Here is a 24,290-nt window from a genome sequence, read left to right on the forward strand (position 1 = left end):
AATCAGCATATTAGAACGATTTATGAAGGATCACGTGACACTGACGACTGGAGTAATGATGCTGAAAATTCCGCTTTGCATCATTTGAATAAATTACATTTTAAAATACATTCAAATAGATAGCATTTATTTCAAATAATATTTCACAATCTTGTATTTTTGATTAAATAAATGTAGCCCTAGTGAGAATGACAGATGTCTTTCAAAAACATTTAAAATCTATCGTAATTATTCCAAACTTGTGACTGATAGTGTAGATCTTGTAGTTGGCCAGTAGCATGAAATATTTATTTTTATGTATTTATTTATTTATTTATTTTTGTATATTTTATCTGCTGTAACTGTAACCTTAGTTTTTTGTTTTGTTTTGTTTTTGCAATTGCTCTGATCTATCGCAAGTATAAATGAACTTATAAAAACTGTAAAACTATATTTATAATATCTATATTTGTAATAATTACAGGATAATTAAGTATGTTTAAAATCATTGTAGTTTTGGCTGATTTTTGAAAATGTTGTTTAAATAAAAGCAAAAAATATCCATTTTAAACCAATATGATGACATTTACAGAGTTTAGTACTCTGAGTTAATTTTACTAAGGTGACCATACGTCCTCTTTTTCCCAAACGTTGCCGGGATTTCTAAATTGCATAAAATGTCTGGGTTTTGGCTTTGTTTTCCTGTTGCTTTCATACTGAAGGTAATGATGGAAAACAGGTTCGACCAATAGCGTGCAGGCATTGTACATAATCTGCCAATCGCAGTATGCAAAAAAAGTGGGATCTACAGTGAACGGTCAACGTAATGTAATACTTAAATATAATGTAGAAGGACTGTAGAGAACATGTCGATAGGAAAACAAAGCCAAAACTTGGACATTTTAGGCAATTTGGAAAAAGAGGAATGTGATAACGACCCGAGCAGTCACAAGGAGGATCAACATCATAGGAGTCCAAAAGGTTGTTTATTTCAAACTGATGTGCAAAATCTGCAAATAAAAATGTTTAAGAGCTTAAAACAAAGATTGCTGACAAAAACAGTCTAAAACTAGAACTGCTAAGTACTTAAAAAAGCACTAACTCCCCTCCACAACACTGAGGCTGGAGTTTTCCATGCTTACACAGCATCACAATCTTGTTAACAAGCTCTTATTCCATCCACCTCCCTCTTACTACTAGTGATGCCCATCTTAAATACACATTTTCCCCGCTTTGCTAATTGGAGCATACAGTGTTTTTTATAAAATAAACTGTTGTCTCACAATATGATTTAAATGGGAAAATAAGTAGCTAGAGTTAAGTAAATATATACAAATAATAACAATAAAAAGAGGATGGATAAATCAAAGCATATTTGCACTAGGGATGGAACGATTACCGTTTTGACAATAGGTTGGGATATATGTATTACCGTTTCATATTGTAATTATCATTAAAACCATATTCGATTACCGCAACTTGAACAACTCAGGATAAATAAATACTATCCAGCATAAAGCAAAGTTTTAAGTAACAGTGAATATACAAATGAATTAATTATATGAATGTACCTCTGAAGGTTCTGACTGTCTTCAGAAATGATTTGATGGCATTTTGTTTTCATCTTCACTCCATGTAATACCTAAAGGAAGTGTTCTTAATCTTAATTCACGGAGGTTATGGGAAACAGCTCTAATTCTGCTGTTCCATAAGCGCCACCTAGTGTCAGAGAGTGGATTTACATGGTTACATTTAACCTGTGTTTTAGCGTTTATGCAAACAAAAAGTAATTTTACTCATTGTTTGCTGATTTTGAATACAAAACTTGGTGAAACGATTTATGTGACAGTCATACGAAGCATATACGAAGTCACCATACTTGGCCGTATGTCACTTCACTTCACTACTTTTTGAACATTTCTAGCACGTTTTAACAATACAGTGATAATACTGATAACTGTGATAATTTAGGTCACTATAATCGTGATAAGAAATGTTCATACCATTACATCTCTAATTTGCACAAAAATTCCCATAAATTAGCTCAAATGAGCTCTTCTCCTCAGGTTTGCACTTATTGCTACGCCCACTCAGCTAGATCAGGAAATAGACTATATTTCAAACAATATACCAGAAACAGAACACAGTAAAACAGTGATGGAAGACAACTTTAAAGTCTCTCAATCACAAGGACGTATGGTCGCTCTACTTTAATGATTTTAATCAAATTCAAATAACACACTGCAAAATTTCCACTCACAATCAGCACAAAAATGTGGAAAAGTGCAGATTTGATGTGGGTCACGATCACGTTCACCCATATGCCTGGAGTGGAAACTCTGGGTCATCTCTGTGTCCGTGTGTGATGTGTGAATAAGTGATTTCTCCTGCTATGCCATGTGGTCAGGTGGAGAAGAGGCCTGTGGCAGAGTGTGAGAAGCACACAGATTGCACTTCCTGTCTGGCAGTGAAGGACCCATACTGTGGTTGGTGTGTTCTTGACGGCCGGTGAGTTTCATCTTCAACTTCTGCTTTGGACTGCAATTTTCAATTGATTTTAGGAGTGTTTCTCTCTGTCTGTCAGTTATCTTTCTCATCCTCCTGTCTGGTCTGTTTTTCTCCTCGCTCCTCCAGGTGTGGGATGCGTTCAGACTGTCGGCTGGGCTCGGTGGAAGGTCACTGGCTGTGGAGTTTTGATGAACAGCAGCAGTGCTTGAGAGTGGAGTCACTGAGCCAATATAACGCCAGCCTTGGAGACCAGAAACAGGTATAAAATCATTCAATCAGAAATTGTGATGAAGTGGGAAATTTAGAGCACCATCAAAATTCAGTCCTCCTTCAACCATAAAGCCTAAATGTAATCCCTGCAATATTTCAGTTAATATCTTTCATACACTACCGTTCTAAAGTTTGGGGCTGGTGAGGATGTTTGTTTTAAAGAAGTCTCTTATACTAACCAAGGTTGCATTTATTTTATCAAAAAACAGTAATATTGTGTAATGTTATTGCAATTGAAAATAGCTGCTTTCTATTGTAATTTATATTAAAATGTAATTTATTCCTATGATGTCAAAGCTGAATTTTGAAATTGTGATACCTTTTTTAGGATTCTTTAATGAATAGAAAGTTCAAAAGAACAGCATTTATTTAAAATGGCAATCTTTTGTAAAATTTTAAATGTCTTTACTGTCACTTTTGATCAAATTACTGCATTGTTGTGAAATAACTGACCCTTGTGTTGTTCCAAACCTGTATTCATTCATTTCTTTTTCTGAACATAAAATAATTTATTTTGAAGATTGTTGGTAATGAAACAGTTTTGGTTCTCATTGATCATTGTATTTTTTGTCCATACAAATGGAAGTCACAGGGAACCAAAAATGTTTAGTTATCAACATTCTTCAAAATATCTATTAATGCATACAGGTTTGGAACAATATGAGGGTGAGTAAATGATTACAGAATTTTCATTTTTGGGTGATCTATCCATTTAAATAAATATTACTGACTCCAAACTCATAAGGGTCGGTTTTTTTTTTATTGAGATTTATACATCATACAAGCTGAATAAATAAACTATTTAAAATCTTGAATCTGAGGGTGCAAAAAAATCTGAATATTGAAAAAATCACCTTTTAAAGTTGTCCAAATTAAGTCCTTAGCAATGCATATTACTAATCAAAACTGAAGTTTTGTTATATTTACGGTAGGAAATTTACAAAATATCTTCATGGAACGTGATCTTTACTTAATATCGTAATGATTTTTGGCATAAAAGAAAAATCTATTATTTTGTTGGTTATTGCTACAAATATACCTGTGCTACTTATGACTGTGTAGGGAATGAATCCTACATATATATATATTTTTATTATTTAGCTTTTAGGGAATCACTCTTAAGAGTTGATCTTCATATGATTAATTGTTATTAATCAGAATGTACAACTTATGCCTTGTTAACGACTTGTCCAGCAAGCATTAATAACAGCAGTTATCTTTAACACGTTGTTTATTTCATTCGTGGCCAACGATTAAAATAAATCAAATAGCTAAATTGAGTTAGCTAAGTTAGCCCATGAGCGTAGGTAAACGCGATCTATTGGCAAATAGTTACGACATGTTAAATCACATAACACAGACAAAAGATTTCTTAATAAAGTCAAAGTTTTATTCACTATTCTAACACAACATTAACATACACACAAATGGGAGCGAGTTGTTTATATCTGAAGAGAGAGAGAGACTTAGGTTTTAATGCTAGCTTTTCAACCTGAGGAAACTCATAGACAAAGAAGTATTTTATCTTTACCCTCAGCGGAGAGATATCCCGGTTTCAGTCAATAAAGAGATTTGCCTTACTTGGTCTTTCAGTTGTTTTGATCGAACTCAGTTCAGGCTTTCTCCAGTTCAAAGAGACTCTTTCCTTTGGTGAATTCAGTTCTTTGCGGGCCGCGTTCGGATTGGCTGTTCGGTCGGCCGTGTGACTAGCGCACTCTTCAGTGGTTGGTTGTCTCGTTCTGACGTAATGATGTTTACGATTAAAGTTCTTTGAAAGTTTAACTGAGTCTTTGTGTTAGTTGCTTTGCTTCGCCGTGATGTTATGGCCTGAAGCGCTTGCCGCGTGAGCAGAACGAGAGACTCGCTGGCGTGCGTGTCCTCCTGTTGTTTTCAAACTCCAACTCCGCGAGCTTCATGGGCGTGCATCCGTTTTAAGCGAGCTGATTTAGGTCCGCCCTTTTTGGCGCGTAGTCCAATCGAAAGAGTCTTTGTCGGCAGAGCCCCGCCCTGCGTAGCTGCGTGTTGCATACATTATCTGCGCAAGTATTTTATCACATAAAAACTTATAACAGCAGACTTCCATTCATCTTGTAAATAGGCGTTAATGAAAAACAGATAAGATTTAATTCATACCACAATATTATTATTCATTAAATCAGCTTTCATCCGAGACCAAACACTAGCCGTTTAACAGGCACCAAAATACAAATATCCTTTATATTCGATTTCGTAGTTAAGGCATTGATTAAACGATCTTAAATTCTAAATACACATATTAATCAAGTGAAAATGAACAACTAGTACTCAGGAAGATTATAAATTCTGGAAACAGATTTACCATAGATTTAAAATAATGCAACAGCTTATAAATGTCACAAACAAAACATCCTTTAATATATAAGTTTATAAAGGTATGGTATATATATTGTTTCTTTTCTCGAGTATATTTTGTTTAACTTTGTTCTTTAAAACAAAATCCTTCAGGGTGTGGCTCTCTTTGTTTCACTAGCACATGGTCCAGTTGAATTCCTTTGTCTGTTTTGGGGGGCGCAACAGAGAAACGGCGCGCATTCTCAGGAATGTACTGATAGTTGCTAGGTCGTAAATGTCTTTGAATTTACTGCATGAAGTCAAGGGAGTATGGCGCCAATAAAGTTTAGGCTCCGGGAAGGGGGGTTCTGTTTTCTTTCGAAATGACAAAACGTGAATTTCCTGAGCTGGAATGCGGGCTTTGATCCATCCTTGCATCAGGAATGTGTTGAACCTAGATGTGTGTGTATCCTGATCAGGCATTACATATTCCCCCTTTGCTCGGTGAGGTCCCCGTTTGTGGACGTCGGCGGGCACTGGAACAAGAATCAGGGAGAACAGGCACACACAAGGCACAAACAACATCTCCATCACTGACTGAATCCTGGTGCAGGGTAATTTTGGAATGTACAGGTTAGAAACTTGAGAAGACAACTGGATTACTAGAAGTGTGGTTATTTTGATTGGTTTAGTTGTCCGGGGTTCGACGAGGCGGTACAGGCGTGATCTCAATCAGGTTAAGTGAGTTCTCCGGTTCGGGTTCTTGGTCAGTTTTATCACGTCGGAAAATGCGCGGGACGCCTGACGTGCATTTGTTGCAAGACTCTTGAACGGCGTTCACTCGTTTGTGTAGGAGGAAGGCCAGGGTCAAAGTCACAACATATCCTACAATAGTAGAGATGCAAAGCGCTGTGTCAGCGGCAGACCAAGACCGAATAATTGGCGCGCCAGCGGGCGGAAGGCGAGCGATAGCTTCTAAAGCTGTATCAACGGGAGTTAAATCAATCAGTTGTGTTCCTTCCTCACTGATCCTTTCTTCCAATTCTGGATCAAGGGTGAAGGAGTGCTGTTTGAAGAAAGATGAGATTTCGATTTCAGCCTGATACTCGTCGTCGGTAAGGTGGTACAACGCCAAATCGTCAATATGGAGGATCGAGCCCTTAGGGACCGTGATCCATAGAGTTTGGTTAGGTAGGATAATGCGTGTGGCGGTGTCGTGTTGATCGTATGTGAGGGTAGCCGTTCGCGCTGGGGTGTTGACCAGCCATCGGTTTCCGATAATTTCGGCTTGCGTTACCTCAACTTGAGAACGTGGTGTCGCTTCGGCGGGGCAGCTAGTGTCGGGCCTTATGGATTCTAGGCCGCAGATGCCCTCAGTATTATCGCGGATAAAAGGCTTACTCGGGCAAAGGAAGTGAATGTCCTTCGTGAGCGTACACATCTTTAGGTTTGGGGCCAGATACAACTGTTCGTTGTTATCGTGATACGCAACGACTTCAGGAGTGTGGATTTTGGCATAGGTGTTCCCTTGCCAAAATCCCACATTCACCACATCTTTGAGCCGGTAAATGTTCTTAGCGTCGATAATGGTTAAACTGAGGAGAATGGCCCGGTCACCTGGATCGGTTGACCACGGTTCTCGCAACGAGTTACAACGACTTATTAAAGGGAGTCAATCTCAATTTCGGGACCTGGATTTAAGGAATTTGTAAAGGGAGTTTCCTGATGAGGGGACTAGAGGAGAAGAGAGATTGGATTGAGAAAAGGAAAATGGGAAAAACATAAAAGAGACACGACACACAAAAAGATACACAAAGAGACACAAGGACACCGAATGAGGTGAGGCCGCAAACGAGTGTCACATGTGTGGAGTAACTCCTCTCTACTAGAGGTTGGCCCTAGTAGTGCAGCTGAAGAGAGAGTGTATGTGTTATGTTTAAGCGAGGTCGCTATATGTTTCCTAGACAACAGAAATTATGTTAGTGTGATGTAGAGCGTATGGGTGTCGGTCTGTGTCAGTGGGCTTGATCTTCCCCCTTTGCCAGTCGGCTGGAGCTCTGGTGCCTCTTTATCTGGTTTCGATGGACCCATCGAAGTATTGGCTCGTTGCGCCCTTGGCTGATTTTGATTCGGTAGGCGACAGGTGAGAGCTTGTCTACTATCTCATGGAGTCCCGTCCAGCGAGGTAAGAACTTCTTTGCCAGGCGATGGGAAGTGTTCTGCTTTGGTTGGGCAAAGCGGTAGTACCACACTTTGTCTCCGACACTGAGCTCATGGTGAGAGGCCTTTTGGTCGTAGTAGGCTTTACGACCTTCTGCGCTTCGCTGCAGTTGCTGTTGCGCGAAGGCGAAAGTCGCTCTCAGGTGTTGATGCAACTCTTCCAGGTACTGGTGAGTGGTGTAGGCAGTGACAAGGTTCAGGTCACCGGGTTGGTACAGCAGATGCAGCGGTAGCGTCATGTTTCTCCCTGTCATCAATGTGAACGGGGGTACTCCGGTGGACCGGTGAGGGGTGGCTCGAGCGGCCATCAATACCAGTGGAAGTTTGATATCCCAATCCTTTTGATTAGCGGACACATACTTCTTTAACATGCTGACCACTGTTCGGTTACCACGTTCGACTTGCCCTGAGGACATTGGTTGGAAACTTATGTGGAGCTTGGCCTGTATGCCCAGGAGTTTCCACACTTCCTGCATGATTGCAGCGGTGAAGTGGGTTCCACGGTCAGAGTTGACCCTTAAAGGCAGTCCAAATCTTGAGAAGATGTGGTTCATTAACAGGCAGGCTGTTGTTTCTGCTGTATCGTTGGGAGCTGGGAGACATTCTATCCACTTTGTGAATTCGCAGACCACGGTGAGGAAGTATTTGTTACCCCGTGTTGACCGTGGCAGGGGTCCTACCCAGTCTATTTGGAGGTCCGACCATGGGAAGGTCATTCCCTTTCTTTGCAGTGGGGCTCGGTGGTTTGGGTTTGCCGGTTGGAACTGGCAACACACCAGGCATCCTTTTACGTATTCCGCTACGTCCTGCTGCATGCCGGGCCAGTATGCTACTCGCTTGAGGGTTTCGTATGTGGCCTTGGCACCGTGGTGTCCAGCGCATGGTGCATCGTGTGCGTGTGTCAGCAAAATCCCCCTTTGGCCGTGAGGCACTACGAGCTTTGGCGCAGTGAGAGGCTCAGGGACATATGTGAGAACACCGTCTCTCAGATGCAGCATGTGCTTGATTGAGTGGAGCGTGCGGAGCTCAGAGGAAGCAGTTAGGTCGGAAGTGGAAATAGGATGAGATAATGGATCGGCTATGTGAGCCGCAATGGTTCGCAGAGTGGGATCCGCTGTTTGGAGGGTGAGCAGATCGTCAGTAGCGAACTGAGGTGATAGGGTAACGAGGGAGGAGGCGGGGGTATGAACGCCAGTGGCGTGCTGGCGGCGGGTTATGGCTGCCACCGTTGGGTTGGGTGGGAGGGATTGAAATGTCCAGGACTCTCCGTGTAATGCTCCTGCTTTGGCGAGGGCATCGGCTTGGTCATTGAAGTCTTTGTCTTGTCCTGGTTGACGTGAATGACCTCGAACCTTTTTCCAATACACGATAATGTCGTGTTCAGTGACAATGTCATCGCTTGCTTGGAAGAGTTCCTGGTGCTTGACAGATTTGTTGTTAGCTGTCTTGAATCCATTCTGTTTCCATCCAGCTAAATGGCAGGTGAAGCTGAGACGGGCGTAGTTTGAATCGGTACAGATGAGGAATTCTTTGATGTTGTGGGATGCGGCCATTTGCAGTGTAATGAGGATGGCTGCTATTTCAGCATATTGTGATGAGTGAGGGCCTAAGTTGAATTGTTGCGGTGGGCACGGGTCGTTGTTGAGCCAGACCACTCCCGCTCCAGCTTGTAAGTTGCCCTTGTGGTTGTAGGAGCATCCATCGACATATGCTGTGGGCATTCCTTCACACACATTCTCCTCGAAGTACCTGTGATTCGTCATTTGAGGTTGCGGTGGTTCTTTGGGTTCCGCTGGTGTGTGCAGCGTGTCCGTTGAACAGTTTTGGCAGGCTGCTAGCCCGTTGCCCAATGATGATTTGTAGTTTTGGGCGTATCGTGCCTCCACATCCCGTCCTTGGAGTGTCATTAGCCAGGTAGCTATGCGTGCGTTGGTCACCACGCCATCTCTGATGCGTTGACTGTTGAGGAAGGTGACAGGTTGGTGACAAGTCTCGATGATGACTTTCTGTGCACCAATGTAATTCGAGAAACGCTGGATAGCCCACACAGTGCAAAGTAAAGCTTTTTCGCAGTCTGAGTACTTGCATTCTGGGGAAAGTAGCGTTTTGCTGGCATAAGCGACCACTCGCTTGTCTTTGTCATGGAGCTGGTATAGGCCTGCGCTGAGGCAATGATTGGAGAATCCAGCATCCAAGTAGAATTCTTTTCCGGGGTCTGGGTAAGCTAGACACGGGGCAGAGCACAGGCGCTGTTTGAGCTGGCTCATCGCGGTGTCCTGGGCTTCCGTCCAGACGAAGGTTTCATCCTTTTTCAGGAGGGAGGTTAGTGGTCGGGCAATGTCAGCGTAGTCTTCGATGAACTGTCGCGAGTAATTGCACACTCCCAGAAAGCTCCGCAGTTCAGAGATGTTAGTCGGCGCTTTTATGCTTTGGATGGCTTGAGTGCGGTTAGACTGTGGCTCGATGCCGTTTCTTCCGACAAGCAGTCCGACATAGTTCACCTTGGTTTTGCACCACTGTCCTTTGTGCAGAGCGATTTTGGCTCCTGCCGTTGTCAGCTGGTTTAGGACGTGATCAATTTCCTTGAGGTGATCTTGAATATTTGAACTTTTCATCAAAATATCATCGACATAGACAAGGTTGCCTCTAGCTCTGGCGTCAGGGCATGCTTTGTTTAGAAAGATGTTGAATTCAGCTGGTGAGTTGGCATAGCCGAAGGGGCACCGTGTGAAGGTGTACTGTCGATTGCCAAAGGTGAATGCTAACTTGTGTTGGTCATCGGGGTGGACAGGGATCGTCCAGAACCCGGAGGCGACGTCCAGTGTTGACAGGATCGTCGAGCCTTTGATCTTTGGGATTTCTTGATCCAACTGGGTCATAGGCCATCGTGACAGTGGTACTTGTTGATTCAACTTGCGATAGTCGATGGTGGGCCGCCATTTGCCGTTAGGTTTTAGGACTGGCCATATCGGGGCAGAGTATGTGCTGTTGCAGGGCCGGATGACCCCCTTTTCCAGCATGGAGTCAACAATTTCTTGCACTGGCTCATATGACGCTATTGGAATCTTGTATTGTCGCACAAATGTGGGTGGCGCATTCGGGTTTGTCGGGATGCGCACCGTGTGGATGTTGGTCAGTCCACAATCCAGAGAATCCTTTGCGAAAGAGTCTCGGTATTTGTGCAGAATGTCTTTGAGTCCTTGGCGATCCACTTCGTTGTGAAGAGCATCCGCCTCACTCAGGATCTGCTGAATTTGTGCGTTGAACCCGGTGTAGGGTTCTTCCGCAGTTAAGTCATGTGAGGGGCGTTGGACCCCGGTGTTCACCTGTGGAGGTGATTCCATCGCAGGCTGTGTTGAGACAGCATAGACAGCGAGATGAGTGTCATCTGTTAGTTCTGATCGACAGACGCTTTCTCTGGACACCGGCAGAATGGAAGTGATGGCAATGATTCCATGAGGTTTTGTGAACATTACGGTGTCGTCGTATTCATGTTCGTCTGGCATTAGATGTGCTGGTATAGGGCCTATGACAGGTACCATCAGTTCAAAGTCATGGAATGTCTGGCTGATGAGCCATCCCAGGTGATTGGCTTTGGGAACGTGGATGTCTTGGGCCGTACAGTTGTTGAATAACACATACACAGCACGAGATGACACTTCGATGAGAGGTGTGGCTTCCAGGGTCAGTCCTAGTTTCAGGCAGGTCCTGGAAGGTTGGAAGAAGCTTAGCTTACTGTTGAGAGTTTGGCCAGGTCGCATGTTGAGGCGGACGCTGACACTCTTGCTGTAGGCAGGTATTATGGCTTCTTGCTCCGTGATCATAGCGCATGCATCGGGCATGGTTTGACCAGATTGGAGGTTCTTGAGGTTGACTGCAGTTGTCAGTTGGTGTGACAGAGGAGCCCATATGACGTCGTTCACAGTGTCAATGTAAGCATTGAGCCGGACCATGATATCCGCTCCAATATAGATGTCGTGCGGTAGATCTGGAATGACGAGGAAGTAGTGACTCAGCTGTCTGTTGTTCCATCGTATGTCCAGAGCGCAGATGATCTTGGAGGTGGCCATGGTTGTTGCCCAGGGACTGAGAGGGAAGCGGCTGTGCTTAGCGACATGTGGTAGGCTCTGATGTCTTTGCTTCACTGTGCTGAATAGCTTCAGGCTGATGGCTGAGTTCTCTGCCCACAGGGCTAGTGCCGCGTCGGACACTGATGTGCCTTGAACGTCTATTGCAGTCATGACTCGATGGGGGCCTGTGTTTGATTCAGGCTCTTGCAGTGAGCATAGGAGTGGGTCCTGGTCTTTGTTGCTTGTGCTTGATCCAGGTACAGGCTTTGCTACTGCATTATCAGTCGCTGGATTGAGGGTGGTGTCTGTGACTTGACACTGCGACTCGTTGGAGTCTAATGACTGGCAGGGCAGAGGCTCGCGGACTTGTGTCCACATCTTTAGGTGCTTGAAGTCTATCAGCGGTTTGAAGCGATTAAGCAGATCTTTCCCAATGAGAAGTGGATACGTCTTGAGTGGTGAGACGTATATTGGATGGACGAGATCCATTGATCCAACAGTTAGGTGGATTGGGGCCACATGTTTCAGTTGGAGGCCCGTGTGGGAATATGCTTGGAGGTCCAGCTCACATCTGTGGAGTCTGAGAGTTCTGTTAGTCCCCTTTGTTCTTTCTTGGACCTTTTCGAGGAGCTCGGTGGACATTAGAGTGATGTCGGCTCCCGTGTCAAGAAGGGCTTCGACTCTGATGTGTCGTTCGATGATGATGGAGAGGTAAAACTTTTTCGCTATACCTTTCTCAATGAGATCGCCTAGGAGTTGAGGGACTGGATTTTGGGAGGAAACGGTTAGGATATCAGGGCTGATGTGGTGTTCTTCGGAGGAGTGGCAGACGACCAAGACAGCACTTTCAGGAACTTGAGTGGTTTCATCAGCAGGTGTTTGCTGGACGCTGCTGTGATCTAGAGGTTTGAGTGTTGAGTTAATGTCTAACTCTGTTGCTGGGTTTTCAGATGGGGTTGTGTGTCCATCTGAAGTTATTGTGATTGCAGTTCTCTGAGAGTGAGATGAAGGAGTGCTGTTCTCCATGGCTGGTTGGGCCAGCTGGTCGCTGCCTTCTCGTCCGGCCGCTAGTCAGGCTGAATCTGGTTTCTCTTTCTTTTCCCATCTCCGATCTTCCTCTTTCCGTTGGAAGAATTCTTTCATCATCATTTCCATCAGTTTTTGTGAGTCGAAACACGGTGGTGACTTTTGTTCTTGCGTGGATTCAGTTTGAGCTCGGTCAGCTTGGAATCGTTGTGAATTCTTTCGTCGATTCCGTGGGCTAGTCGCTCCAGGGTGACTTTGTCGTTTTCCCTTGGCGTTTCCGTTGGATTCCCATGAGTTTTTTTCTCTTGAGTTTCCAAACGAGCTTGGCTGGTTCCACGATCTTTCCCATTGACTCTCATGAGGCCTTGGCTGGTCCCATGTCTTTTCCCAATGCCGTCCAGGTGAGCGTTGACGTCCACGCGGTCCATCCCAGCGTTCATATCTCTGTTTAGATCTGGTACTGGCGTGGGAGTCTCGTTCTTTGTTGGACGAGGGTGCATTCCACTCTCTGGGTGGCGGCTTGGCACTGTCTTGGCGTTGGGCGCCCTCTAGAGCCAGGCCTTGACTGTTAGTGTTGAAGTCAAGAACTGCTGGGCTTTTGCCGCTCTTTTCCGAGGCCATTTTCTGTTTGCCGTAGGCTTTCTGCGCCAAGTCTCGCAACTGTTGAACAGTCATTGTTCGTGGACATGCGAGAACGCCAAGATGGTGGCTTACGCCGGGGTGAAGGTTCCTTAGGAAGAGAGTTTTGAAGTTTAGTTCATCTTCCATGTCAGGTTCGTTACGAGTTCCAAAGTATGCTCGTCTGAGTCGGCTGTAGTAGGCTTGAGGAGGTTCGTGACGTCCTTGTCTTGTCTCCAGGGCAGCCACTAGGCCTTGATCGGACTCAGGGTCGGAGAACTCTTTAACGAGGGCTTCTCGGAGCAGTTGGTAATCAGTCTTTGTGTAAGCAGGCTGCCTGTCCAGGAAGCTGCGAACTTCAGAGCTGGATGTTGTTCGGAGCAAATAGAGTCTATCTTTGTCCGTAACGTTAGGTCGCATTTCCAGATGGAAATCGATGTCTTGGAGATACGCTTGGACATTTTGGCTGTTTGGCACACTTGGAGTGAATTTGCCAATATTCCTGGCGAGCTTGTCGAGGTCCTTTAGGTCCAAGCCGTGCGATGATCTGTGGCTGGCTGCCGCAGATTCTTTTGGCTGAGGTAGAGTGAGGTAAAGTTCTCTAGAGGCGGGTGGTGAAGGTTTCCGTTCCACGCCCTCCATCCTTTTCTCACGTGTCAGTCCAGGAACAGGTGACCCAGTCCTGCTTGGCAGGGGTGAGGTCGGTGCGTCTCGTGTCCTTGATGGCTCACGGCGCAGTTCATAAGCATGCTTGAGTTCCTCTTGGAAACTATCAGCTTCTTCTTTGACATAGTCTAGCTGATATGTTAGACGGCTAACCTCGTTTCTTGACTCATACAGGTGAGCTTCAAGGGCTTTGATTCTGCCGTTCTTGTCCCTGAAGTCGGCCTTTGCTTTCGCCAGCAGCTGTTCCGCGTACTGTAGCTTTTCGGACCGATCAGCGTAGTCTGCCTTGACTTGTTGCATTTCTTTGTTAGTAGCTGCTAGGGTTTCTTTTAGCCTTTTGATTTCCTCCTCAGCGCCTTGGTTCACCTCATCGGGTTTTTCCCGTCGTTCCTGAGCTTCCAGTTGTAGCTGCTCGATGCGCCGTTGTGCGCGTGTCAACTCCTGCTGGAGCTGTGCAGCGTTCTTGTCGCTCAACTTGAGGGTCGCGATGAGTGTGTGACTTAAGGAGCCGGTAATCTTGGCTAATTCTTTGTGACTGTAGCTTTGACTTGGGTCTTGTGCCATGAGACTTGTGATGTTTTCATCTAGCTGGTCTTGTGTCTGGTGTTTCAGTGTTTCAGCGGCTTTAGGCAGGAGGCTGTCGGTTGCAGCACTTAGCCATGTTTCCAGATCCTCCCAGTGACCGACATGTTCCGTTGCGCGAGACATGTTCTGATGGGTGAGGGAAGTTTTCCAACCGCACTGACACAGACCTTGAAGAGAAAAACAAAACAAACCAAAACAAAAGAAACCAAACAAAACAAATCACAAACAAAGGAGTGTAGATATGCACTGTTGAGTGTATACTAGTGTTGAGTGTGTACTAGTGTTGAGTGTGTACTAGTGTGGTTCTCTGTGACTGTGATCCTCTGGGGGGGGGGTGTGTGCTTCTAATTCGTTGCCTCTGTGGGAGAAATTGAACACACACACACACACACACACACAGGTAGAACAGCTAGAGAACAGATAAAGAAAATGAAGAATCCCAGAAGAGCGAGGAACAGGGTGATAATCGAATGCTGCACCGTTTTCTGTAAAAGAAAGCCCTTCTCTTTTTTTTTTTTCAAGGGCGAAGGTTAAGTTAAGCCAAAATGAGGGAGAGGGAATCAAACAAAATATATATTTCTGATATTAGATTTCCCTTTTCTTTTTTTTGTTAAGTCTGATATCAGAAGGTTGCTTCTTAGTCAGAGGATCGTGAAAGGAAAATGTTTTTTTTTTTTTTGTAAGTCTGTGATTGCTAATATTTTTCTCCGGGGTGAAGAAAAATAATAATAATTACAGCCCTGGTCCCGTAATGGCAAGATTGACACCGCAACGCCTGTTAGCGTGTTCCTCGTGTGTGTTGGAAATCTCGCTGACGCCTACCTTTTCGTTGACCTGCTTCAGCCTAGTGGGGTAGGATTTCACAAAGAGGAAGGTAAAAATGAAAACAATTTGAAATGCCGTTCTCAAGTTTCCAAATACCTGCTTGATAGCTTTATAGTTCTGTCTATGATTTCCCTCAGGCAAAATCCCAGCAACTAGTAGCAGTAGTCAAATCAGAAGATAGTGACAGAGAGAAAAGAGAAAAATGAGCTTTAGAATTTACTCCCAATATCAAGATTAATAACAAGTATGGCCACACGGTGGTGCTGTTGAGTCGATACACCTAAGGGTTTGGCTAATTAGAAGTCTAAGTTCTTATTTGATCTAAGCAAAAGTATATTTAAATTAACTCCCGTGTTAATTAAGTAACTAAAGGATTGAGAATAAGGTAGACAGAACAAACTTAATTGCCATTTGAATTTAGAATTTCAAATTATAAATAGGGATTCCTAATTAAATTTTTCATGATGTCATCATTAAAATTGATAGGATCGATTCAGATTAATTTTTCAGAGGGATATATATTTGATTATAATATTAAAATATTATAATAGTCTTCCTAGTTGCAGTTAAGTATCAAGATCTTAATGAGGTTTGTCATTAAAATTACAAGCACAATTGCAACTGAAACCAATATGAAACAGGAACTGTAATTAATTAAATTAATTAGAATTTTCCAATTCGTAATTAATTATGAAATTAATTTACAACTTCCACATCCCTAAATTTGACAGGTTACTAATTCCTTGTGTCATCAGAACCTTCAGAACAAATTAATCTCAATTTATAAAAGGAAATTTTAATTTTTTCAGGGCCTGAAAATCAAACACATTGATAGTTAATAACTACGATCTTAATGTTATTGTTAAATTATCAGAGCACACATAATTATCTCAATCAGTCTATATGGAATCCGGAGCTGAAATTATTTTCAAATGAGTTTAATTTCAAATCTGGGATGAAATTAAATTATCAGTTTCAAATATTTCATAGCGATTCATCCACTGATTATCCCAAAATCATGAGCACACTTACAATTGAATTAATTATCCTTTTATCAAGGTGAATGAAGTTAAGGTCTGACATTAACTGTGTCTAACCTCAAAGGGAGGAAACCAATCCTGAATAAAATGCCTTTATTCCTATAAAATTAACTGCTTTGGAATATAACTATTCCTATAGAATTAACAATAGTTTATCGACATCTGTATTTGTTAAAATCTTTTCAAAAGGGAGGAGAGATAGCATGAATGATGCACAAAAGAGAGAGGAATGAGTGAACATTCAGAAGTGAACACGTGAAGTGAGTTAGGGTTCAACAGTGAAAGAGTTAACCGTTTACACACACACACACACACTGCATAGCACACTGCATTCAAACCCACAAAATGCTAGGTGCTACTCGCTAGCCTTCACTGCTACCAGCTCGGCTAAGCTTTAATGCTACCTACTAGCTTCAAATGCTATGCTATTTGTTTACAATAGCTTCAAAATGGCGCTCGCGGCTGCGCGTGCGCACTAGAACATTTCCGGGTAAGTCCGTTACCATGACGCCCCGAGTTTCAGGGTATCTCAGGTTTCAACAGCCAAACAGCACTGTTTTAGATTAGTTTCTTTCTAGCACTGCAATCTCAATTTATTTAGACCGAATCAAATTAACCCACAGATTAATTATCAATCTAATAGTTTGACCACGGCGGGCCGATTCTCTGTGTCACTTCACGTGACTTCACAGGAAAAACACAGTGGATAATTTTATCACACTATCAAAATCAGATCCAATAAAATACTCCCTCACAGACGCGATCTGGCCACTCCTTCTGAGTGGCGCGCGTTGACTTCACTTTCTTTAGTGAATTTACAAGTGGCAGAAAATATTAAATAGCTACGTTAATGTTTAATGCCAAGGGAGATTCATTAATCATAGGTTAATCGAATAGTGGGACACGCACTTCCCATCAACACTATGAACAAGGCCTTTATGAGAGATAACAAAAGGAACACGCTTAGGTTCTCTCCTTCCTTTTTCTGCGCTATGAGCGACTTACATGTCTCACGGACATCTTTTAATCGTACTGCAGTTTTAAGCTATATCTCTAAACAACACAAATACACATTGCACTTTCATTCCACAAACACATTGCCACAAGTAAGTACAGAATAGTGAAACCAACTTTGACTCTCTGTGTCTCTATTTCTTTCCGGTTAAAAATAGAAAAACGCAACTTTTTTTTAATATGTTATGAATTTTTCAAATCAAACTAATGCCCGCATTCTCCACCATTAATAATGTAGGGAATGAATCCTACATATATATATATTTTTATTATTTAGCTTTTAGGGAATCACTCTTAAGAGTTGATCTTCATATGATTAATTGTTATTAATCAGAATGTACAACTTATGCCTTGTTAACGACTTGTCCAGCAAGCATTAATAACAGCAGTTATCTTTAACACGTTGTTTATTTCATTCGTGGCCAACGATTAAAATAAATCAAATAGCTAAATTGAGTTAGCTAAGTTAGCCCATGAGCGTAGGTAAACGCGATCTATTGGCAAATAGTTACGACATGTTAAATCACATAACACAGACAAAAGATTTCTTAATAAAGTCAAAGTTTTATTCACTATTCTAACACAACATTAACATACACACAAATGGGAGCGAGTTGTTTATATCTGAAGAGAGAGAGAGACTTAGGTTTTAATGCTAGCTTTTCAACCTGAGGAAACTCATAGACAAAGAAGTATTTTATCTTTACCCTCAGCGGAGAGATATCCCGGTTTCAGTCAATAAAGAGATTTGCCTTACTTGGTCTTTCAGTTGTTTTGATCGAACTCAGTTCAGGCTTTCTCCAGTTCAAAGAGACTCTTTCCTTTGGTGAATTCAGTTCTTTGCGGGCCGCGTTCGGATTGGCTGTTCGGTCGGCCGTGTGACTAGCGCACTCTTCAGTGGTTGGTTGTCTCGTTCTGACGTAATGATGTTTACGATTAAAGTTCTTTGAAAGTTTAACTGAGTCTTTGTGTTAGTTGCTTTGCTTCGCCGTGATGTTATGGCCTGAAGCGCTTGCCGCGTGAGCAGAACGAGAGACTCGCTGGCGTGCGTGTCCTCCTGTTGTTTTCAAACTCCAACTCCGCGAGCTTCATGGGCGTGCATCCGTTTTAAGCGAGCTGATTTAGGTCCGCCCTTTTTGGCGCGTAGTCCAATCGAAAGAGTCTTTGTCGGCAGAGCCCCGCCCTGCGTAGCTGCGTGTTGCATACATTATCTGCGCAAGTATTTTATCACATAAAAACTTATAACAGCAGACTTCCATTCATCTTGTAAATAGGCGTTAATGAAAAACAGATAAGATTTAATTCATACCACAATATTATTATTCATTAAATCAGCTTTCATCCGAGACCAAACACTAGCCGTTTAACAGGCACCAAAATACAAATATCCTTTATATTCGATTTCGTAGTTAAGGCATTGATTAAACGATCTTAAATTCTAAATACACATATTAATCAAGTGAAAATGAACAACTAGTACTCAGGAAGATTATAAATTCTGGAAACAGATTTACCATAGATTTAAAATAATGCAACAGCTTATAAATGTCACAAACAAAACATCCTTTAATATATAAGTTTATAAAGGTATGGTATATATATTGTTTCTTTTCTCGAGTATATTTTGTTTAACTTTGTTCTTTAAAACAAAATCCTTCAGGGTGTGGCTCTCTTTGTTTCACTAGCACATGGTCCAGTTGAATTCCTTTGTCTGTTTTGGGGGGCGCAACAGAGAAACGGCGCGCATTCTCAGGAATGTACTGATAGTTGCTAGGTCGTAAATGTCTTTGAATTTACTGCATGAAGTCAAGGGAGTATGGCGCCAATAAAGTTTAGGCTCCGGGAAGGGGGGTTCTGTTTTCTTTCGAAATGACAAAACGTGAATTTCCTGAGCTGGAATGCGGGCTTTGATCCATCCTTGCATCAGGAATGTGTTGAACCTAGATGTGTGTGTATCCTGATCAGGCATTACAACTGGTTTTGTGGTCCAGGGTCACATATAATATATATTCAGAGCTATAAATGGTCAAATTAAATAATTATTTCTTTGTGTTTTCAGTTAGCTTATGGTTAGCAAGCTACAGTAACTAATTAGTCTCTAAGCTAACAGACTCTGCCACAGCACTCACTAATGGGACAATTCACACATTATCTTGCCTCATTTTTGATGCTTAAAAGCTTTTTCCCCAATCACTGTAGTTTTCATTTAACTCTTCCTTAGGGGTGCTTTTCTAATGAATTAATCAAAGCTATAAAGCTTATTGAAACAAAAAATGTGTTTTGAGTTACTGGACAATGATTGCGAGATTATAACCATGGTTAATATTTTTATTTTGTGTGTGTGTGTGTTTAGATTGCTGTGAATGTCCTGGGTTTGCCCAGTCTGTCAGAGGGTGACATGTACTCATGTTTCTTTGAAGACACTGAAACAGCTGCTTTGGTCCAGGGCACCACAGTCACCTGTGCCACTCCTGAGGCCCACAGACTTCCACCGGTACCACAGGGAGAGGGTAAGGCAACCCACACGCTAATGATGTTTGACATGACATGTTTGAGTCATTTTCTGCTTTAAGGAACTGGTTTACATGTGTAAGAGACTGTTTGCAATGTGTGTGTACCCATGTTTGAGTGAGGAAATCAGTGTTTTCCCATGATTGTCAATGTGACATTTTCTCACAGTTTAGAGTGATTACCATTCAAAGAATTTGGGGTCAATAATATTTAAAATAAATAAATATATAATAATAATAATAATAATAGTGCTTTAATTCATCAAAAAGTGACTGTAAAAACATTTATAATTTTACAAAAAATGTCTGTTTCAAATAAATTCTGTTCTTTTGAAGTTTCTATTTATCAAATAATTGCTTACGGCCATACCACCCTGTGCGCCGATCTCGTCTGATCTCGGAAGCTAAGCAGGGTTGGGCCTGGTTAGTACTTGGATGGGAGACCGCCTGGGAATACCAGGTGCTGTAAGCTTGACTCGGAGAGGGGATGGGCGCTATCGAGTCAATAAATAAGCCCACTGAAAAGACATGATGTATACCTCATGTCTCCCCAACAGCCGACAACAGCCAAAAATTCATCAGATAATCCTGAAAAACATGTATCAAAGATTCAACAAAAATATTAAGCAGCACAACTGTTTTTAACATTGATAATAATAAGAAATGTTTCTTGAGCAGCAAATCCACATATTAAAGTGATTTCTGAAGGATCATGTGACACTGAGTAATGATGCTGAAAATTCAGCTTTGCATCACAGGAATAAATTACATTTTAAAATATATTAAAATAGAAAACAGTCTGTTTAAATTATAATAATATTTCACAATATTACAATTTGTATTATATTTTTCATCAAATAAATGCAGCCTTAGTGAGCATAAGAGACTTATTTCAGAAACATCAGAAAAATCCTACCAAAACCAAACATTTGAACAGTAGTTCATCACTCTGGAATTCTATAATAGTCATGTTCCGGTTTCACTTCCTCTGTTGGTTTTTCCACATCATTACTCTTCCATGGAAGCATTCAACTGAAAAAGTTAATGATATTTCATGAAAGGCGAAATAAGCTGTGGATGGCGCATTTAACTTCATCTGATTATTTTTTGAAGGTTATGATGTTCCAGTGCCATAATATCCATTTGACCCAGCCTCCTCTCATGTTTGTCCTCTATAACAGATTCTGTGTCCGTCACGCTGTCCCTGCGCTTTCGGACGGTCACTGTAGCTCTCGCAGACTTCACCTTCTACGACTGTTCTGTGGTGCAGCAGCTCTCTGGCACCAAGCCGTAAGTCACATGGACTCTCCTGTGTTTTAATGCCACATGAATAAAGCAATCACAAACATACAGGACAGTGTTAACGAATGAAGTTATCTAATGTTAACAAATGAAACTGTAAAGTGGAAAAGTTTTAACCACTTTTAGTGTCATGCCATCATCATCCAAGAGCAATATTAAAACATTCATTGGTGAGCGCCGGCCATGTGTTGAAGAATGTCCCAGAGGCGTGAGAGGAGCAGGGCAGCTGTCTCTCTCTCCGGACCTCACTAACACATCCCTGATGATTTAACAGCTGTTTCCCACATTCCACCATTCCACAGCCCTGCCATATCCTCCGCCCTAACCATCCTCCCTTACCCATACACCCCTGCAGACAGCCGCTGATGGGGCGGCTCTCCCTGATGCTGTTTTGATTTGCGATGTGGGAAAGTTGTGGACTCAGCTCTGTGTTGTTTGATGAGTTTAGGGGAGTCATGTGTAATTCTAGAGCTCAGCTATTTTGGATGGTGGGCTGCTTTGCTGTCTTCATCTAAATGCTCAGAGGGGTGTAGATGGTTTAATTTATGCAGTCACTTCTAAACTTTTGGTCCATTATGTTCTGTCTTGCTGTGTTTTTAGGTGTAAGGGCTGTGTGAGCAGCCGCTGGAAATGTAACTGGTGCATCCACCAGCATGTGTGCACTCACCGGTCCATGTGTGACCGTGGTGCGATCATCTACAACCAGCATGTAAGTTTACAAACTTGTGAGGTCTTATCTGTGAGTTTGATATGCTGTGCAGTTATAGTGGAGCCCAAAAGTATGAGACCAGCTGTAAAAGTGCATGTTTATATTTTAAAACAATAGTATTTTAAATATTTTTTAGCTAATGTGTAGTAAAAAAAAATTATCAGCATAACAAATTGTGGAAAGTTTATTTTTTTATTTTGTCCCCTTACTGTGTACTCATTTGATTAGTGAACTAGAAATAGTAGAATATGAAATTGTGAAATATTTCTTTAAAATTTCTTTTTAAATTTAAGTTGGTCATTTATTTTCTTTTTATTCCCCAAAACATTTATTTCTATTAATTAAAGTTTTAAATCACAGTTTTCAGTGTGGTCTCAGACTTTCAGACCCCACTGTATGTGTTTTATTGCTCCTTTTTGCTTTGAATAACCATTTTTGGTTCATATAAACTGCCATTTGAAAGTTTGGAGTCAGTAAGATATTTTTAACTAATATATAAAGTTTTTCAGCAAGAATGCATTAATGTTTCATAAGGTTTCTATTAAATAAATGCTGTTCTTTTGAACTTTGTATTCATCAAAGAATCTTGTGAAAAAAGTATCAGTTTCCACAAAATTATTAAGCAAAACCATTGTTTTTAACATTGATGTTTACAAATCAGCATATTAAGTGATTTCTGAAGGATCATGTGACACTGAAGACTGGAGTATTGATGCTGAAAATTCAGCTTTGCATCACAGGAATAAATTACATTTTAAAATATAGCCAAACAGAAAACAGTTACTTTAAATTATAATAATATTTCTCAATGTTACTCATTTTCCTGTATTTTTTTAATTAAATAAATGCAGCTTAGTGACCAAAACTTCTTTAAAATAATCTTACCAACCCCATACTTTTAAATGGCAGTACACATAACACTTGCTTGTGTGTTTTATGATTTATAATGCCTTTAATTCCGCACCATTGTTTATTGATTTGAGTTTATATTAATTTAAGTTGCCATTTATTTCATTTTTCCCCTCATTCTTTCTGTTGTGTCCTGTGTTCGTCTGAAGTTTTCGCTCCCCACATCTGCTCCTCAAACAATAAAAGACTTTGACGCGCACACGTACACCACCTCCACACCCACGACAACAACCCTCTTGACTACTGAGGCTGCCAAAACGACCGAAGCCTTTGTTATGACTACCCCTTCAATGACCCCGCCCACTACTCCAGAGCCCACCGCCGCCCCCACCACCACACCTCTGGAAACCACAACCCCACTCGACCCTCCACCCACCACCCCCAACCACGCTACAACCTCTACGCACCCCTCCAGTGCCACTGCAGAGTCAACCAATACCATCACAGAGACCACCACCCTCTCCAAAAATGCTTCTTGGGTGGAGGAGAGCATCCAGGTAGGTTTGCTGTCAACGCCGACACCGCAATCCTATGAAGAACTGGTGGGACCTTCATCGCGTGAAGAGGGCGCTGAAGTGACGCTGCCTGCGTTGAGGGCTGGGGAAGTGGTGACGATGGAACCGTTGATTGAAGTGCTGCCCTCATCTTCCTCTGAAGTGGTCACCCTCTCGCAGGCGGAGATGGATATAGATGCTCTTATAGACACGGGCGTCCCTGTGTCGTCAGCCAGTGCCCCCTCTGGCGATGGTGAGGCAGGGCCTGATTCATCCGATTTCCCCCTCGCTCCAGACACAGTCTACCAGTCCGACTCGGCTGACCTTTTCCTCCTGGTGAGTGTGGTTCCTCGGGCCAACTCTGCTCGCTGCAGATGCTGGAGATTGAACATACCTAAAGCGTAAATTACATGCGTGAATGATGGGATAAATAATTAAATAGATGAAAGCGGTTCTGCTCTATTACTAATTCAACCATAATTATATATTAAAGTCATTTAATGTCGCAACATTAAAGCAATGTTCTGGGTTCATGATGATGTTGATTTTTCACAGAAATGAATTTGACTCATCCATCATCAGTTTGTAAAAACAAGCCAAAATCTGGGTTACAGTAACAGTCTCGCAGTTTAAATGGACAGTTCACCCCCCCCAAAAAATAAAAATTTGTCATTTACTTACCCCTCATGTTATTACAAACCAGTGTTGTCAAAAGTATCGTCTTCGGTATCAGTCAGTATTGAAAATTTTCAAATGTGACGATACCAGCATTTCCTGCAAGCATTTTGAGCACTGTTGAGTGGATTCTTAAACACCTGAACAGATATGGCTGTGATTGGCTACAATGATCATCACGCTTAACCAATGGTCTATGCTTTTGTTGAAACCATCAGCCCTCGTTATTTTTTAAATCTTGTTTAGCAGCAGAAATTCTTCAACAATTCTCCACCAATCAGGGAATTGAAGCAAGCAAATTTAACCAAAAGAGCACTTCAGTGCCCGCACACTCCCATGAAGCACCACAAATCACGTAATAGTCAGTCTCCCTATGCTCTCAAACTAGTTCAATATTTGCAATAATTGTAAAATATACTATTTCCATGTGTATGAATGAATTTACAGGCCTATAAATGTATCCATCCATCCATCATTTTCATGGTGTCCTTCACAGTGCTTATTGGGATTGTAGTTCTTTACCTTATTAAACCTCATTTTGTCTTTTTGTTCAATTTTCA

General features: G+C 42.0%; 1 protein-coding gene across 1 annotated transcript in view; it reads left to right on the forward strand.

The window, feature by feature from the left end:
* Window positions 1-24,290, forward strand: part of LOC306859958 (plexin-B1-like) — a 98,081-nt gene that overhangs the window by 51,740 nt on the left and 22,051 nt on the right. The window contains exons 6-11 of the mRNA XM_079401390.1: window positions 2,387-2,487; window positions 2,614-2,746; window positions 19,485-19,641; window positions 20,823-20,931; window positions 21,544-21,652; window positions 22,711-23,391. Of these exons, the coding sequence (XP_079257516.1) occupies window positions 2,387-2,487; window positions 2,614-2,746; window positions 19,485-19,641; window positions 20,823-20,931; window positions 21,544-21,652; window positions 22,711-23,391 (1,290 nt within the window). The remainder of the gene's footprint in view (window positions 1-2,386; window positions 2,488-2,613; window positions 2,747-19,484; window positions 19,642-20,822; window positions 20,932-21,543; window positions 21,653-22,710; window positions 23,392-24,290) is intronic.

This window comes from Barbus barbus (assembly GCF_936440315.1).
Source record: "Barbus barbus genome assembly, chromosome: 40".
NCBI classification, from domain to species: domain Eukaryota; kingdom Metazoa; phylum Chordata; class Actinopteri; order Cypriniformes; family Cyprinidae; genus Barbus; species Barbus barbus.